General features: G+C 41.5%; 1 protein-coding gene across 1 annotated transcript; it reads left to right on the top strand.

Annotated features, from left to right (window-relative positions):
- Nucleotides 1-6659: 6659 nt before the first annotated feature.
- On the top strand, nt 6660-19734 carry LOC133225464 (DNA-binding protein RFX8-like). The gene is made up of 7 exons (XM_061377866.1): nt 6660-6755; nt 10024-10147; nt 12948-13009; nt 14504-14590; nt 17814-17876; nt 19418-19475; nt 19642-19734. The coding sequence occupies exons 1-7, from the start codon at nt 6706-6708 to the stop codon at nt 19732-19734; spliced, it is 537 nt and encodes a 178-aa protein (XP_061233850.1). The 5' UTR covers nt 6660-6705.
- Nucleotides 19735-19928: the final 194 nt, after the last annotated feature.

Here is a 19928-nt window from a genome sequence, read left to right as displayed (position 1 = left end):
AAAGCTGCCTGGTTCCACATTTCAGATTTTAACAATTCATCAGTAATGTCATTCAAAAGTAAAGAGCAAAACCCAGCTCCACACTCTGAAGTGCAGAGGCACTGTGCTCTCCAGGTGGACTCCTGCTTAGTAACCAAGCAACCACATCCTGCATCCCTAACTCACATGCATTGATCTTACCAGAGGATTTTCTTTGGCAAATTTTACCTCAAATCACCTGTAGATCTGCAGTTCATGTCTGAAATGTACTTGTTATAAAACTGTAAATTATTGTGAATTAGTGAATAATTGTAGGTCTGCAGATCATCTCATTTATTAATTTTGTAATCCAGATTGGATTTTTCAAGTGGGGATGTGTCTTCTGCAATAAAACAAGTAATACTAATTTATGCCTCATACATATTTTGATCTATATTGGTAAAGTTTTTCAAACTGACAAATAGAATGTGAAAGTTAATTGTCCCACTGACTACAATATTGCCCAGTTGTGTTTTGCTTTATCCCCAAGGATCATAACATTTAATTTGAATAAGTAATCAAAACAAAGTCAATAGAAAATCCTTAACTGCCTTTTGGTGACCTGACATTTGAATTAAACATTTGTTTCCCATGAGTAAGTCACATGGGAATTCTCACAGGCAAGTATTATGTTAGTAAAGCTCGCATGATCACATATTCATAGAAAATAAATATGAAAGGATTACAACCACAGTTAAATAGGAGTTACCTTTTGAATGCAAATGAATATTTAGAGTACCTATTCACCCAACTCTGGTTGTTACTCATGCAAAACTCCAACAGTACCAACCAGAGAGTCAGACCCATGTTACAAATAGCACACAGGTGAAATAAAATGTTCACAGTGGTGGGAATGTTTAATGTAAGCCATCTGAGGAACACTTAGTAGTAAAGAATGTGTTTATAAGTGTCAGGAATGATGGAGTGTGGTTCAAAATCAGGATCACAAACTAGGACCATAAGTCAAGGATGCTGACTGGTCCGGAAACCCATCACGGCTGCTCATATTCCAGCCTCCCCCGCTCAAGCACTTTCATACCAATACAAAGCTTTGGGGTCAGAGTATAAATGCACAAGCTGCTCAAAGAGAGATTTCGTTTCACAAAGGTTGATTTTGTAATTTATTCCAGTGGAAACAGGGAATATAAGTTAATATAGAAGACAACTTCTCATCCTAATGAACTATATCAGTATAACCTAATTTGCTACATTGAGAAAAACACTCTCATTCTATCAGAGCAATTGTTCCCAACCTTTATTCAGATTCATGTGTGCTCCTTGCTTCAGATCCAACACAGTACCTATATCTACTCTAGCTTCATCAACTGGCCTAAGAAAAACATACTATTTCTCCTTATAAGTTTGTCATGGCTGTATCTTTACACTGCTGCAGCTACAGCAATGCTACTGCTAGTAAATGAACATTCTGCTTATTTGAACAAAAGCCAGACATAGACAAGTCACAAATGCTTCAGAGGCAATTAAAGAGACTGTGCAGCAATCATGGAATAAACTACGTTTCCAGGGATATTTGGAGGTTGTCTAGTCCACCTCCTTCTTCAGAGTGGGGCCCTGGTGGATCTGGGCAACTTGGATTGTTCCTGGGACATTCAGGCTTCTTTGGTCCTACAGTGGTTATTTGGCAATGCTTAAGTCTGTTAGGGTGTTTTTTCCCTTGAATTTATTGGCAGTCTCAGACACAAGCATTAAATAAAAATATCAATTATGTAACTATAAGCAAGGCATAAACCATGCTATATCCTGCTATATTTTCTAGTCTGAAGGGTAAAATAAGAGTTGTAACAGAATAATAGGAATACAGGGCTTGCAAATATTAAATTTGATAGCAGTTATACAGCTGTATACAGTTTTAACCATATCACCTCTGACACCACATGCACACAATGTTTCTTTGATATGCCACTTTGGTCTAAGACATTCAAAAGGCAGGAATATAAAACTACATCAGTCACGTAATCCATGCTTTGCCTTCAAAGAACTATTGAGGCAGGATTTTTATTTGTTATAATAAAAGTCATTCTCAGAGATTCACTGTTAACTCCATCATCATTTATGTCGAACATATTATGCTGAGGCTTTCAACAAATACTTCCAAGAAAATTATTGCTTAATCTAACCAAGGGAAACACTTTTACCTGTAGTTTTCAACTAAAATACAAAAGTCTCTTTTCTCAGTAAAGTCTGGTTTTTTTTCTGGTGGAGGAGGGAGATGTTTTCTGTCTTTTCAAAACTCGTGTAGCTGCACTTGAACATATTTCAAAGCTACCCTTAATGCCATTCCTTCCTTCAAAACTAATTGATTCACTGAATAAACATTCCCGATGCACAAACACAGTCGAGGGCTGTCTGCATGTGTCTGCAAATCAGGCACAGGAGCTAATGGCAGAGCTCCTGTTTGATCCAGTAGCCTCTGAGATAGATAGAGCTTTTTCTGTATGACTCATCACTGCTTTTATTGTAAAGAAAAAAATGTTTTGTTTCTGTTCAAATTCTGTAACACACAAACCATCATCACCATTTCAGAGTTTATAACACAGCTGTTAATAATAGATTGCCCTATTAAATAGAAAGCTAACTCCAGTATACATCCATGATGCACAAAACAAAACAAAAAGCACAACAGGAATGAATGGGCGAAGCACAATAAAATGCTATTTAAACTTTCAGGAGCAAACACAGCATCTTCTGCCAAGAAGAAATTAAGCAGTTGCTTTCTCCTGCAAGCATTACCTCAGCCACTTCTGGACAGATAGGCTTTTATCTCTATCTCCAACTTCATGAGTCACCATATAAATTGTTTGGCTGCCCTGAGCAGGTCTAAAGAAGGAGAAATATAAAGAGCTGGTGTCATCAGCACATGGTGGAAACCGCAGTCCTCAGCTCCACAGTCATCCTTCTAGGGGCATTGCATATACAGAGAGCACAGAGGTCCACTGGCAGAGCCCTGTGGGAAGTATTTGCACTTGTAGACCCTCAGGATAAGAGGGACAGAGCTCCTCAGATAGAACCTGCTAGCACTCAAGGCAGGACCAAAAGCAGACAAAGAACACGGAGACACCTGGGAATGCTGTCATGGTACCTTATTCCTCATCCTGGTCAAAAGCAGATCAATAACCAACAGTGCCCTGGGCAAAATCTAGGATTAATGTTGTACTAACTGAGTCTTATGTGTTTCAGTTATTGTACGGAAGAGATGTCCACCAGGCTACCCATCAGATACTCCAAAACCAGGCGATTTGAGAAGGTGTAAGTACTGGAACCATTGTCAGTGATCGTCCCCCTATCTCAGTCACCAGACCCTAAGACTTTCTAATGGCTTCATATCTTTCAAGAGATCTTAATCATGCAATGATTGCATTGTTTGAATCAGTTCATTCTAGTCCCAACACATCCCAATTTACATACTATTTTGCGTTTCCCAGCTCTGTCATTAATGTTTAATGCCTTAATTCAGTCATCAATCCCCACTCAGCAAAACAATTCAGCTAAGTACATATTTAAAGTTAAGCACATTCTTAAATGCTTTGCTGAAATGAAGCAGTCACACACATGCTGACATGCTTTGCTGAACTGGGTTTTCATGAGCTATGGAGTTCACTTGCCATAGGCACATAGGAGAGGAGCCTTCCTCTTCCTTATGTGCATTTATGTTAAAGTGAGTGGCTTGTGAAGGACACAGAGTTTTCTATAATGTCAAAGCATTATATTCAAGGAGAAGGTGGTTGCAGCCCTGTTTTGGTTTAGCTGCTGCTCAAGATGTCAGGACACAACCAGATATAATCTTTTGTATTTTCTGAATTCTGCCAAAGGATTTATTCTAAGTTCAAGTTTGAAAGATAGCTATGACTCTGAGGATCTCTGTTCACAGTAAACTGATCAGCTCAAGGTAATGCCTATTCAGTGGCATTATTCAGATCTCAAAGGAAGGAAAAATAAGTAAATCTTTGCACAGATGTCATTTCATCCCTGGTAGGTCAGCTAGTAGACATAAACAAAAAGCAAGCAAATAAAACCACCCCAAACCCCTCCCAGGACCCAACAAAATGTACTAATTGATTTCTAAAAGCAGGATATTTACCTTTGTCCATTGGGACTCTTACTCCAGCACTGACCAAATTCTTTTTGCATATTGGAGATTTGATAGTACGTTGCTCCAGGGCCTTGGTTTGGTAGGTGGCAAGGAGGGATTTGGGTTTTCTTTTTACTTTTTGACCTCTTTTACCCATTTCTTTCTACATGAGAATAAATGAAAGAAGTATCATAAGAGGCCTTTTTAACAACTCTAAAGGAGCATACGATTTATTAAAGTCACATACTTTCATTGCTGCTGGCAGTGGTGGAAGCAGCAGTGGATTCCCTTGCTTTCATTAATGCTTTATACATTTATACATACTTTAGCTTAAGTGCTTAAAAATCTTATAAAGCATTTATTTTAAGTATTTTAAGTATTTGAGAGATGTTAGCACTTTACTGCTGCTTTACAAGACCTCAGTCACCAGCAAGAGCTCTTACGTGCTCTGTTTACCTCACAAGGTATCCAAATCCTCTCTTGAACATGGTGGAAGAGCAACGTGGGATAGCTGGACTCAGTAACCTGAAGAGTCAATTTTGTGCAAAACACCCTAATTGCAACACTTTTGAGATGTCTGTTACCTCAACTTTGATTTAAATCTGTCCTAGTTACGGGTGAAAGTCAGAGGAAAGGCGGTTCTTTAGCACACCTTTTAGTCAGTACAACTATACTCCTAACTTTAGGTCAAAATGTTGTTCAGCCAAGTTCATGTTCATTAAATACTCTTTCATTTTACGCCAGGAGGAGATCTATGACAGCAATAAAGAGCTTTTTAACTTTCAGTTTATGCAAGGATAAAGACTTTACTACAGCTTGTCCTAGTATACACCCACCCAGTCCTATCTGACTGGATTAATTTGAAGAAGCAGTTGTCAGGTTTTCAGTCAGATTCTACTAGCAGCCTGGTATTTAAAATCAGAGCCCCCCTTCCCTCCCATCCCTTAAAAGTGTTAGATGTATTTGAAAGGATAAAGAGACATTTTCTGAAAAACCCTAATCAAACAACAGTGGTGTCGAGAGTTGAACAGCACACAGGTCCACCTGTCTTGTTATTCTGATCTGGAAACTGGGCAAGAGAAATTCTGTGACCTGCTTCAACCCATGGACGATAATTGGACAGTTTCTTTGAGCAGCATTTGCTTCTTCACATAAAAACTTTTCTGAGTCCTAGGAGTTATCTAGGGACTTTTTGATCTGCACACCCCCCCTTGCTTCAGTCCATCAGTAGAGAAGTAGTCCATTTATCATGTTTAAGTTTTAGGTAAGTTGTAGATGTAAACTTCTCTGGGCAACCTGTGCCAGCCCCTCACCACCCTCACAGTGAAGAACTTCTTCCTTGTACCTGATCTAAACCTCCCCTTTGTCAGTTTAAAGCCATTCCCCCTTGTCCTGTCGCTACATGCCCTTGTAAAAAGCCTCTCTCCAGATGCAGTGGTGAGACACTAGGAAAATCGACAGGCTGCAACAACCCTGGCAAAAACACCCAAGTCTCATGATTGCTGCAGTATCACTGCTGCTGGTTCTTACAACAGCTAGTATCAAGTAACCTGAGAAAGCTTTCACTCTCTAATATTTGCAGGAGTAGTTGCAGCGTAAGCTGAGTGTCTCACACAGAAGGTCAGTATGCTGTGGACATAGAAAATCCAGTCCAAAAACTGAGGGAAGGTTCCACAGTAGGTTAAGCACAGTTACTGATGACAGACTGTACTGGTTAGTGTGCGTACTAACCTGTGTTTTGGGCAGACAATATTTTCAAGGCTTTGGTTCAGGGGCCTGTGAGTGAACAGAACCTTCCCATGGGCTTCTCAACTCAGCACGAGGCTTTACAGATTAAAAGCAACATGTATTATACATGACATCTGTGCTCACTGCTCCTCAGAAACAAGCTACATGGAGGGACTGCAAAACCAGCATCCTCCCACCACCAATATCCCTTTCTTAGTTCTTTTCAAGCCCCCTTTAATGTTGCAGTCTATTGACACCTTGGTCATGCTGTCATAAGAGGGCAAGGAAGCCAGCCTGTGTCATAGCTGGGCTTCCAGCAGCTAATTACCATGAGGAAGCCACGGGAGTTTCTGCGAAGCTGAGCTCTGATGTAACCCAATGCCATCCACTAGGAAGCTTTTAGACGCTCCAGCCATACATAATTTATTTCCACCAGTCACATGGCCATAAAGCTCATTTTGCACAATGGGTACTTGCAATGGAAAAGTGCTTACAGGGTTTCAGCGGAGCAGACAGCCCTTTCATCTGCCTATATCAAAGAGAAATTAAACAATTATGGGAGTTCACAGCATTCTGGTAGAAAACTCTGAAAACAATGTTTTGAAGGCGTGCAAGGCCTATTAAGACAGCACTCACACACGTTTAGGCCTCTTCCCAGTGCCTCTGCACCTCCTGGTTTACGTATTAATTCATTTCCCACCTGCAGTTCCTATACAACTCATGTCTAGATGCAGAGCACCCTGGGCCTGGGCCCCAGGCAGGCGGGGCAGTGGGTGGAAGCTGGGTGGGGAATGGGCCACCTGCTGCCCCAACGGCTGGCCAGTACCCAACGGCTCTGCCCTGCCTGGCCCTGCCCAGCCACCACCAGGATGTCCCAGGGCAGCCCCACTTCCCTCCTGCATCTCTCCATCACCCGCTGGTACGTGTGGCTGCCTTCCCCCACTGGGGATGGGGCTGGTGGAACTGCTGGGGAACCATGGATGGGACAGGAAGGAGAGCACTGGGAGCTGAGGGAGAGGCTGATGTCTATCCCCCCTGTGCCTGAGGGCTTGCAGGACCTGCCCAGTGGGCTTGCTACAGGAAAGGAAGGAGTCCCACTTCTAACCCCTATCACCATGGAGGTTTACATGGGGGAAATGAGATTTTTGTCTCGGCCTACCCACTGATGGGCATTTGGCCTCTGAGCTACCATCCACCTGATGTGATGCTGCAGTGCAGCTGGCAATGGCTGCCCCTGCTGGACCACTGGTGGGACCACCCATGGCTGGACCACTGGCTGGACCACTGCTGGTCAGTGTGCTTTGACAGTGCACCACAGGTCGCTGTGATGCTGCACAGCCAGAGGTATGACAGCTTGCAGTGATGCTGTGTTTGATGTCCTCCAAGGTTATGTTTCCTTGAGGTGAAGGTAATGGTTGAACTCCTCAGCAAGTTACTTGCTGGGGTGGAGTAAGATTATCACCATCATTTTCTTGAGCTTTGAGATGTGTGTCATCTGACACGTGACAGCCGAAGGGAAACCAGGGTTCCTTTCCTTCTTTCCCCAAGCAGGGGTGAGTCCAGCTAGTAAACAGTGTCGAAGCTTTGTGTGAAACAGTAACAAAACATACATGCGGACTTTTAACTTGACAGCAAGAGCTCTATCTTTTTATTCCCCCTCTCAGTAATATCTGGGTAAGTGGGAGTTAGTTTGTGCTTTTGCTGTGATATAGGTACCACTACTCCCATTTTGAAAGGGCTAAAGGAAGAGACTCAGCTAAGGCCATCCAATAAGTTTGAGACACTGCATAAAATTGAATCATATCAATCCTTGCAAAGACGAACTGACTTTTTCTTTTTTTTTCCTTCTTTTTTAATCACAACAAGTTTCTGAATCACCTTTTCATGGTTTGAAAAATCCTAAATACTCAGTTTCATTTTAGGGTTGGGGCACTAACAGTAGCAGACCAGATTTTGGTTCAGGGATGGTTTTAACAGCAGATTTGCAAGTCTGGCTGCCAAGGGTTCTAACTCCCAAAATCTGGAGTCCATGTGAGGTCCTAGAACTGACCAGATAACAAACCTCACAGAGAGTGTGGATAGAAGGTAGTAGATAAATGGAGAAGTCTAAAGGTAGCAGATAAATGGAGGTCTTTCCCCATGTGCTTTTCTTAACCTCCATCTTCCTCCCTTACTACTCTCTCATTTTGATTCTGTTGTCTTTACTAACAGGCTTGTTTTGATGCATGCCATAAACACTCGGGTTTTGAGATCCTCAGGGCTAACAGGCAAGAAGATGAGCACTGTGCTTTTTTTCTGTGTGGATTTTTCTCCTGATGTATCATTTGTCAGCACTAAGAATGTATTATTTGAAAAAAGATGTCAGTTCAATAGGCAATATATCAATAAAATGAAATTCCCAAATATTTTGTCACTAAATAGTTAAGTGCTGAGGTTAAATTATTGGCAGAAAGCAGCTACTGAAGCACGAATTAATTTCTTCTGCACTTCCAATGACTCTTGTGGTATTATATTAAGGATGAATTTGGACTTAGATTTAATCTCCTCTGGGGCTGCTCAATTACGGAGGGTTTTGAGATGGTTGCTGCAGAAGAAAGAAGCATTTCTGCCTGCTAAGAGGCAGAGCTTAGTCAGGACTGTTATCTAGAATAAATTTAATTCACACTCCAGCCCCATGATGGGAAATGTCCCATTAGGGCAGCAGATCCCCTCTCCTTAGTGCAGGTTCTTGCTCATGCCTACCTGTGAATCCTTTGCTGATGGCTGGTGGTGGTGAGGAGCTGACAGGAGCCCAGCCCAGCTCAGATCAGCCCCAGCACTGGGCAGCACCAGCTTCTTGGGCTGGTGGGTGAGAAGATGGGCTCCAAGGAGGTAAAAGTGAAACATCTGCGCCCTTTTGGTGGGGGGAGGCAGTCAGCCTTCCTCCCTGGAGAAGGGGAAGGAGGAGTGAATAAAAGGTGAGCTAGACATCATCAGGCTGCACAGTGACGGCCTTCTTTTTCAGTCTGTTCTAGCAAGCCAGTTTGCTGGAGACCTTATCCACTATCTGCTGCCAATACAGCTAATACAGAGAGATAAACACTGGGTCACCTGAAATCAGGCTACTAATAAAAGAGAGGATGCTGATTTAAAATCGAGCTGGCTTATCTCACCTGGTGATTATGAAAAGTCTGCTTTCCCAACTGATTTGATTATCAGTAAAGACACAGTGAGTAACTGGCACTGTGCTGCACTAGAATTCAGCTGATAATTTAATTAAATAGGCATAAATCATTTGGTATAACGGAAGCAGAGTCAGAATAAGAAAACACTGTCAGACAATCAGCATGTCAAGCTTTGGAAATTAATCTCTCTGCGTCTTTGCTCCAGCTTTGCTCAGGTATTTGTACTGCAGAAGGCTATTATCTTCTGACATCAAAACCATTGGCATTATCTCATAATTAAAGGTGTTGTTTTTTTTTTTCCTGGTAAAGGTATTAACTCAGGCTAATAAGTCATTAAGTTTACATCTTCCTCACCTTATTCACATAAGTAGTTGCATTTACTTGACTATGGCCATTCCAGTAAGTAGCGTGAGTAAGGGATTTGGCCATAGGAAGAGTATTTAAGCACCTAAACCAGTTTCAGTCCTGGCAGTTCTGTTACATAGTAACTAAAATTAAATTTCTGCTCTCTTATTAAACTTGTGCTAAAAGCAGTCAGGCTGTATGAGAACAGAATTTGGTCCTGCATGGTTTGTGCACTCTCAATCCCAAAACACCATATTGCACATTTTAGATGGAAAAATGCTAATATTATTAGCTATGGTATAGTAGAGACCTTTCTGATTAGAAAATCAGAGTTACATCCTTTGATATAACAACAGTTATCATATGACAGATGCCAATACTTTCTGTTTTGGTGTTAATGTTATAATGATATTTGCTAAATTGGGATTTTTTATTAAATAATATGAGAGATAGTTACTTCCTTAGCAGAGCATCACATGATCTCTCTTACACTTTGGAAACAAGAAAAGTAGAAATTTATAAGTAAAAAAAATGCCCCTTATAATTATATATGAATACATATTAATATGTGATTAATTTAATATATACTTTAATATGTGATTTTAATATGAGCTACTAAAATCACAAGCTAACAATTCTTTCTTCTGACATAAACCAATTGCTGTTTTTATTTTAAAGGATAGCTGATAACTTCTATTCGTGTGAAGGAAGCACCATACCCCGTTGGCTACTATATGAATTGTATATGGAAAGCTGCAGTCCGTATTTCAAGTGTCCAGTAAATTCAGCCACCTTTGGAAAGGTACAGAGTAGATAAGATAGATAAGATAAGAAGCAGAGATACCTAAACATGAAATCTGATGATTAAATATACACACTAGATATCGAAACATATTAAGTAACACAGAAGAATTAAGTATTACGTTTGTGTCTTTTCTAATGTATTTCTGGTAAGCCCTCATGTAGATGCAGTTATACTAAAGAGCATTACCTATGATGGAGCTTGTTTTCTTCAAGGGACTGGTGTATGTTACACTAGCAAAACTTTCTTTTGCCAATATATTTTAGCAAGCTTTACCAGGGTAAACAGTGCAAAGGTAATAAATTCATGCTTAGGAACTGAATCTCCTGTCCTTAAAAGACCCCTTTAGTTGTTACATAACTTCATACTTTCCATTTTAAGTGTACTTGGGAGAGGTTTTGCTCAAACACACCCTAAAAAAGTTGTTATAGAATCATCTAAGCAAAGCAAATGCAGATGTAAAACCCAATCTCCTTTAAACAGTTCCACCCTTCTAATACATGGAGGTTGATACAACCTACAGGGCAGTTACTACTTAGAAATCCCAATTGCAATGAGCACTCATAGCTATTCAACTTTATTTAACAAATTAAGGAAGACAGAATGCCTTGTGATTGTTTGTTGCTCAAGTCTTTTTGTTCAGAATTTCCTATTTTTACCACTATTAGTGCTCAATAGCATATAAATAATAGTTCTAAGGATTGTTTTAATACAAACCCAAAATAATTTAAGTAAAACTTGAACCTGAAATTGATTTCATTTTTGTGGATAACCTCATTTTAGGAATCATTTCTCTCAGTTCAGTTGAATCTAATTTTTAACTTAAGGTAAGTTTAATCACTCTTACTTAAAATTAAGATTTGAATGAATGATCTAGTGTGATTGAATACTGTAGCTTAATGGATCATCACCCACAAGCCAAGCCTATGAGTAGAATTTGCCTGGCTCATTGTAGATATCTGCCATGAAGCTAGTTACCTTAAAATCTCTTGGTAGCCAGTGGAGAGAAATAAGTAGTTACATAAGATCCCTCTCACCCTAAATCAGGCAGCTCAGGCAGCTCAGATGATGGACTCGATGATCTTAAAGGTCTTTTGCAATGTAAATGATTCTGTGAGTCTAAATGCGCCTCAAACTGCCTGTTTTTCTCCATTGACTATGAAGCCTGCAGTGACTAGCTTAGATATCTCTACCTCGTAGCCATGTAGGTAAGATTAATCCCATCCTGTCTGTACACTTTCAGGTGCTCCAGCATGATTGAGTTACCACCTATAAACTAAGCCCTCTTGCGGTTTAAGTTAATGCATTTTACTTCAAAGTTGTGACAGGCATGGATGAAGCATGAGTCTGGTCACGCAGGAGAGCTTAGTTGATGAGCCATAGCTGATATAGGTTGGTGCTTGCAACTGTTTGCTCACAGGTTTAACTGACCCAGTGCATTGCGGTAAGTTAACACATTCCAAGCAAGCAAGCTGGGGGGTAGCTCCCCAGTGGCTTGGAATGGTTTGTCCTTCCACAGCAGGAGGTGGGACTGTGCAGCAAGAGGCTGAGGAGGGCTGGAACTGCAGCAACCCTGGTTTAAATATACACATGTAATCAGTTACCACAGCCTGGCTAATGGTCTGAGCTATTAATAATTCATCCAGCTGTAGAAACATGACTGCATTACATGCGTGTGGACTGTAAGGACTTTTGCAGTCAAGTACCATGTGAATCAAAGCATGGGGATTTAAGATGCAAGTAATCTCATCCTAACTATCCCTCTGTCCAAATGCATCACTGTCTCTGTAGAAGAGGCAGTGGGAAGAAATGTGTGTCTCATATCACAGGAGCCCCGGTTTCATAGGCTGCCCTTTCAGGAAAACAGGATTATGCTAAAATAGCAGCTTGAGAAAGGGAGTAGCTGGGGCAGAGTGCACGCAGAAATGTGCAGAGGACAGGACCACTCCAACACTGTTAAAACTGGAGGTCCATGTTAGTGTGAGTTAGGGAAATGTGTCCTTTAGCAGGCCTTTGGACCAGCACAATGCATTTTGCACAGAGTACAAGCTTTGTGCTGCTGAGTGGAAGCTATCCTCACTCCTTGCTAGCATGGATTACTCAATCCACTGTCCCTGCTATATTGGGAATGTGAGCTCCAGCTGCACTGTGTTAGTCTTTGTCTTCACAGGACAGTTCATGCAGAATAATCATAGTGAAGTGGATTATTACCCTAACAGTATCTTATTACTTTGTAGGACCTAACCTTGACAGATGCTGCTTGACCTCAGTTCACATTTACCACCACGGTGGTCAAAAGGTTGCTTTGCAGCTTGATGATTCAGGTCCTTTAAAAATAGATAAGTCAGGCCCCATCCTGCAAATACTCCTTGCAAGAGTGAGTGAGTAAGTGTCTGAGTCCCTTGTGTGAGTAAGTCCTACTCAAATGAGTAAGGGTTGCAAAGTATTGGAGAATCACGGCACCTTCAAGTTCCCTTAACTGATACATCCTATCTCACTGCGGGTGGTCTCCTGGTGTGTGCACTGACTGTGTTTTAGTGCAAGGTAAATGGGACTAGTCTAAAAAAATTCCTACCTGAGGGAGGTAATCCCTTAAATTACTTAGCTTTCAATCCACAAAAACCTGATTGAGTTCAGTTCCACAGTTACCATTTGAGAGGTATGCAAGAACGGGTATCGGCCTGCAAATGATGGAAAGCAAAAGAAGTGATTAAGGAGAAAAAAACATGTAGCAGATATGTTTTTGCAGTTTAGAATGAATTTACCAAGTCACCTCTAATTTTCTCTTTGGTTCTTTCAGCTTATTCGGTTAGTTTTCCCAGGGCTGCGGACAAGAAGGTTGGGCACAAGAGGGAGTGTCAGGTATTGCTTTTGTATCCTTTGTTTAAGAATGTTATTCATAACTGTTCTAATAAAACCTAAAAATAGCTGAATTTTCACTAATACAGCAGCTGAATTGCTGATTGCAAGTCTGTAATATATTGCAGGACCCAGAGTGATTCCTGATGTCACCATGTACATTAAAATAGTTAAATTAGACGAAAACCACCACTTTGGGGCTGCCGTGGTGGGGTATGGATTCCAAATCAGACTGGTTTTTAAAATACTAGTGTTCCAATTTGTACTGGCTATTGCAGCATGGCTTGCGTGAGGCATCTGCGAGACATCACAACCTGACTCAGTGCTCTTGAGACACTGGGTCGAGAAAGCCTGGCTCTGGGATGCACGGGGGTGGCAGCCATGATTAATGTCTGTGTTGTGCTTTTCATCCTCGCACATATCTGTGGAATGACCCAGTGTGAGCTGGTGGTCAGAGGACATGTTGTAAACAGTTTCAAAATGTTTAAATCAGACCACCTCAGATCTTCCTCCTACATGCCCTTTCTCTTCCCTCTTCTTCGAGAGCGCAGAGAGTTCTATAGTCTTTTGTTGGTTCAATGTCCAAGTTCACAATCACACTCTGAACATCCAGAGACGAAAAAGGGATACTCACAGGGCATTGAGATACAGTAGTTTTACAAGTATTTTGAATAGCTGTCAAGCACTGGCTTTGAGAATGACATGCCCTTACTTGATCTGTGACTTTTCTCCACTAGTCTGAACTTGCTATCAGCTTGATCCAGCGAGATCCTTTATTTTGGGAGTGCCTCACCGCAGACACTCCCAGGCTTCTCCCTGTAGTTGGCAGGATTTGGGAGGGTGCGTGATAGCCCCCAGCCTCCATGCTGGCTCTTCCCATCAGCAGAAGGTTACCCTCTGCTGGCTGCTACTGTTCCAAAAAGCACTGCGCTGCTCTCCTGCCTTCCCAGTGACCCAGCCTGGGAAGAGCCAGCTGGCAGCAGCACTTCAGTAGCAGGGGTGGTGATAAGGCTGCTTACTGAGTTTGGGATAAAGCTTAGAGAAGGTCTGGTGAGTTCCTTGGGTTTTAGTGTGCCATGACCACTGATGGCCACCCAGTCCCTAAGGTACCATGAATGGCTGCGGAACAACTGCACTAAATCCTTCAACTTCCATGGGGATACAGGGACCTCTGTTAGCTGAGGCTCTGGTTCCTGACTTCACTACTTCTCTTGTACAAACCTGCTGCACCCTATTCATTGGCCTAAGTTTTTTGTTTAGAAAAAGTTATAATTCCAGGGAAAATCCTATTAAAAAGAGTTTGTACAGAGTTTGTGCAATTACCTTCTGCTGGACAAAATCATTTTTCAACACAATTTAAAAAACAAATGTGGGGTTTTTTACTTGGCCTTTTCCTGTTTAAATAGAAAACTCATTTGCTTTCAAAGGAGGAGTACAAATTATTTGCTGACTTGTTGAAAATCATATAGTTGCCAGTTCTTTTTTTTTTTCTCCCAGGTATCATTATGAAGGAATAGCTATCAGGAAGGACTCCTCCTTCTATGCGAGTTATTGTAGTCTTCTGTCTGAAAAAAATCATCACAGGTTTGCTTTTTAAAATGTTTGAACATAAAATGTCACACGACAGTCTATATATTGTCTGTATATAAAGGTCTCTAACTCACCTCTCGTAAAGGAGCAACAGTGAGAAAATCTGTGAGGTGGGGTATAAATTGATTGCAAAAATCAGAAGTCTAAAAGTAACTGATGAATGTAAGATGCTTTGGGGGACTAAAGTGTAGACGTGAGCATGGTCCAGTTGTGGGCAGGTAACGAGCAGTTCTCATAGTTAAGGTCATGGTTGAGATAAGGAAACCACAGGCTTGTGTTTCTCCACAGAAAAATGGACAGGAAATGCTGACATTCTGTAAAGCTTTACACTCCTCTGAAGTGCACAGGAGAATTAAAATAGGTGCAGCCTATGCCTTGAACTTTGGAGACTGGGCTCATATCCTTACTCTCTTACAGACTTGCACATTAATATGTATATGGATAAATTATGTGCTTTGCTTTCCATTCTATAATATGGAGATATAGCACTTTTCTATAACATGAATTTTAGAGGGATACAAGTCAGCCTACTAAGCACCCAAACATTCTAGTGATGATGAACTCATTTCAGTGCCTGTGATATATTATAGTCAGTTAATTGAATGGGTGCTCTACAAGAGGATGGAAAAATTATACCAATAGGTTTATTGCCTTTCTCCATGGGTTTTACAGCAGATTAATGTTGCAGAAGCCCATAGAGTGACAATGGTAAAGAACAGGACAGGCAGAGGATCAGGTTCTGCAGATGATCAAGTGGCAGTCAGTTCTTGTGAGACCAAACAAATTATTCATAGGCAACTCAAGGCTTGTTTCCCATAAGACCTTTACTGAAGTGATATCCCTTGCAGCCCATGCACCCAGTAGAACCAGGACAGGACTAAGATTTGACATCCGTAATGAAGAAAGTTCTTGGCCGCTCTTCTAAGAATATTGCAGATCCTTGCTGTGTCTCTGCTGATCTTTCCTCTTCAGAGAAAGAAAGGTGTTTTCCTGCAGCATCACTTGGAAACAGCAATCTCGCTTGTGCACAGCAGGAAAGCTGCTAGTTCTGGTCATAGAAGAGATGAGAACAATTTCAAATTTTATTTTTCCTCCCAGCATAGAAACATGAGGAAAAATTACAGAATTAGGAGGAACCAAACAAGTGATGTTGGCTAAATCCAGGCCATGTGGAGAAACAAGGACTTTACCCACTGCTGGGTGTCAGAAGCACAGCCATATGGAGTCAGCCAGCATAGCTCGTGTCCTTAGCATTCCTCGTGGAATGGAGCCATGCTCTCTCATGGACAGGGAAACATCTTATGGTCCATGGTTAACTGTAGGGGAGCCACTGCTCGGGCTGCAGACCTCTCTCCTTCTCCACCAGCTGCCAGAGGTGACTGCCCAGACACCTACTCCTAAATAGCTAGATTTCATTTGGTCAAAACACAGAAAAGGAGGTGTATTCCAGGGTAAGGGCTAACATTTATACAGCATCTAGTGAGCTTGATAAAGTTTCTTAGGATAACTTTTCTGGTTAAATGTAGATATATATATATGTATATATATATCATATTCAGACAAACATAATTTTTCTAGTTGCATTAGAAAAGTCTCTGAACTACAAAATTATCTTGTCTGATGCTTCCTTCATTTAAGACAGTTATAAAAAGTCACTAAGCTGTTGTGTGAAGCTAGACAGCTGAAATTAGAATAGCTTCCACTCCAACTGCAGATACACTTCCCTGTCCAAGGCAATCTGCAGGTTTGCAACACTTGGGCAGCTGGGAGTCACAATAACTTCTTAGTGTCTGATAAAGAACAGTGGAGAAAAAACAGAGGAGTAAGCAAGCACAAAACAAGCCAGAGAAGCATGAGTAGCACAACCATGAAAGAAACAATAAGGTCACATACAAAATAAGCAGCTTTAACCAAGTAAGGGAGTTTGTTTCCATCTGCATTGAGATTTGCATATTCTTTGCAAATGAATAGGAACGCATCACAGAAATCATCTTTACTGTCTCGGTAGGTTTCAGTACTTTCTGAAATCAGAATTAATTTTTCAGGAACCAATGAAGGAAATTGAACCAGCAATGGCAAAGGTTATTTTTTTTTTTTAATTAGAAAATGGAAATTTAGAAGAAGAGTAATGAAAACTTGAAGACTTTTCTACCTGCAAGAATAAATGATCTCACAGAGATAACTGTAATTGCAGCGGGGTATTTGATTCCCAGCATCTCAATTTTTGAGAGTGTGTTGGTGTGGAAATTTCCAAGTTATAGTGAAGAAAATTTTGAATAGATCATTTCAGTGAAGTGCAAATGCTGGTCTCTAATTACTGAGAGGAATATTTCTCGACCATATTGAGATAGCTGGCAATCAACATGGTGCTGGTAGGGAGGAACTAAGCCCATGTAGGATCTGGCAGGTTGGGAGCTGTGCTTGTTGGTGTCATAGAAATGGCAGTAAGATTATAATGGTTTGCCTTTGACTACAAAGAAGGCATTTGCTTTCTGATAGTCAGCAGGGCCTCGAATGTGTTGTGTTGGCTAAGGATGACAGTGCTCCTATACAGCCCTTGTGAGTTTATTCATTTAGAAATCTTGGATTCGTTGAAGATAGCTGTACCACAGCTCTGATGATGATGTTATGAAAGTAGTGTAAATAAACACAGCTGTGATCAGTGAGGTCTACAGATGTATTACAGAGATTTAAGGGAATATGGTGTTTACTGATTTGTGCTACAATAGGGTGCCCTCTAAAGAGAGAGGGAATGGGAGCTTTGAGGACAACCTCTCCCTAAAATCGTACGTGCTCTGGATCAGAGTACAGCCATGTTAAAAAAATGTCAGGTTTTGGTTTCTTAAGAGTTACTTAATGATTCTGGTCATAGGCAAGGCTTGGGCTTCTGACTTCCTCTTAAAGCAAACCCATGATTTTTTAATAAAGAAAATCTGATATGATTCTAGCAAATTAGTTTTTCTAATCTCAGTGTAATCTGACAGTCAACAGCATGTACATTTACCACCCTCCCTCCTTTCATTTTCCCTTTAATTCGCCTCCTCTGTTAGTCTTTTTGTCATCCCCACCATTGTATTTCCCATTTTAGCTCCAGTTCCCACCCCATAGCATCATCCAAACTCTGCAAGACATACAGTGAAACTCCTTGTGGTTTTGCTGTCACACATTTTCCGCTCTCCCACCCACCTCCTCTTTTGGGTGTCCTCTCTTTACCCAGGTACCAGTCTCCATGCAAAGCAAGCAGCTCTGCCTGGCAGCCAAGCACCTCTGCAGGCACCAGGTGAGTCTGAACCCCCTTTTCTAACAGTGGGTGTACATAGATGTTAGCTTTCTGTTGGTATTTGCACTTAATAATCAGCGAGCTCCCAGCTAGCTGCTGGGGCACAGGAGCACCCATGCAGCTCCCCTTCTCCCAGTTCACTATCCCCATGGTGGGGCTAGAGGCGAGCCAGCCTGCCATGGGAGCCAGCCCATCAGAGGAGAGTGATGCTGGTACGTGTTGCCATAGTAGCAGCAGCAGAAGATACAGCTGGCCGCCTTCTCAGGGAAAGCAGGAGCTGGAAAATAGTCATTAATTTTTTTTTCACAGGCTTTAGGAATCTGCAGGAAGGACCCTTTGGAAAGAAGCACTATGAAACATCTCTACTTACACATCCTTCCCTTTGTCCAGACACCAGCACAAAAACGTTTGGGAGAAAGAGTCAATAGCTTTACCAAACATACCCAACATCAATGTTATGCCCTGTCTTGGGCAGCCAGTTTGGTTGCTTCCTTGCAGCACCGCCTTCAAGGCAGAGAGCAGTTGCAGAGGGAAAGGTAATTTTTTAGGTGCCAAGGGTCAGTCCTGTGGGCAGCAGAGGAGCAAAAGGAGGCGTTTTCAGGTTCCAAGCAGATAAGCTGTTACATTTTCTCCTCTGTCCCTCAGGACATGTGGTAGTACCCTGGTTTATAGCACATCACAGCAGCGAAACCCAGCAGCCAGGATCTGATTAGATAGCCTGAGTGCTGGCAGCCACCAGTGGAAGCACATTTTCTACAAAGCCCCTGCCTGTCACCCTTCAAATAGCTGAATCCAGAAGGACCTTGGCATTTGAAATGCCTTCACAGACAGTGAGCAGGTGTCCGCAGCAGATGGGGGCTTGACTGGAGGAATCCAACTCTCACAGCTCATCCCTTTTACTAGCAACATTGCCTCTCCCTCCTGTAGGATTAGCTTCAGCAAAACAGGCAGGGGGGGAAAGTAGGAGATGGTAAAGCAAGACAGCAGCCTATTGTGCCTGCATCCCTGGCTTTTCAGCCAAAAGTCAATGGTCAAGCCTTTGCAGGTCCAAGTGATTTCTGACCATGCAAAGTAAATGGAAGAAAGTCAGAAACATAATGTCATCTAAACTGATATAGGGGGCAGAAAATGTAATTACTGTGAAATCAAAGCACACAGGTGATTATGTTTTCACTATTTGCATGTTTATGAATATTATTATAATTCCAAATTAACTGCAACTACAAACAAAGCCCCACAGTTTTGGTTCAAGAGATTGGAAGACATTGCACTGTTGAATGGCTAATACCTTGCTGTCTTTGTAATGAATGGTTCAGTTTCATATTAAAATGAAGAAGTCAGTTTTCAGACTTATTAGAAAACCACACAGCTGCTGATTGACAGGAAGGAGAACAGGGTTTGTTTCCCAAACAATGCTCCAACCTAGTGCACTCTATCCAGTTTGAGCTCATTTTCTTACTAAATATGGAATAAATTAGTGAGCTTTTTAAAAGTTTTCAGGGTTTTGTTTTGTTTTGTTTTTTTTATATATTTTATCACAGTGGAGACACCTGGAGTTATGGACATGAACCTGGTTACATGAGCCAAAGAGCAAGAACGGTGAGTGTCAGATACATCAGACTTAAAGCAAAATGTCTAGCTGTGTGCTTAATTACGACTTCTATATAACAAGTTCTGATGAAATGAACTGTTAACCCATCTTCTTCAAAATAATCTTTGATAATCTCACTAAATGCTTACTTCCCCTTCCTGTTTCACCTGGTAGCAAAATATTTTTGCTGCCTTAATGTCAACTCAAATGATTTCATCTGTGCTGAGAGTGGAAATCGTGGCTGACAGCCCAGGTTTTGAATATTAGGGGAGTTAGTGGAACACAGCCTTCCTTGTCTGAGGCCCATGGCGACAGACCCTCATGCTGCTGAGGAAGTGTCTTTTCAATATGCTCTAGACCTTATTGGCACCATAAGTATTTAAATACTGGGAAGTGATTAAGAGAGAGCAAACCCTGCTCACTGAAAGGGCAGATGCGAGGCTAGCTGGTGGCAGGTCTCC

This window comes from Neopsephotus bourkii, unplaced genomic scaffold (assembly GCF_033783945.1).
Source record: "Neopsephotus bourkii isolate Nb327-2 ecotype Australia unplaced genomic scaffold, CSIRO-AGI_Nbou_v1 NB_1760, whole genome shotgun sequence".
NCBI classification, from domain to species: Eukaryota; Metazoa; Chordata; class Aves; order Psittaciformes; family Psittacidae; genus Neopsephotus; species Neopsephotus bourkii.
The sequence above is the reverse complement of the archived record's forward strand: the minus strand, read 5'-3'. Positions and strand labels throughout refer to the sequence as shown.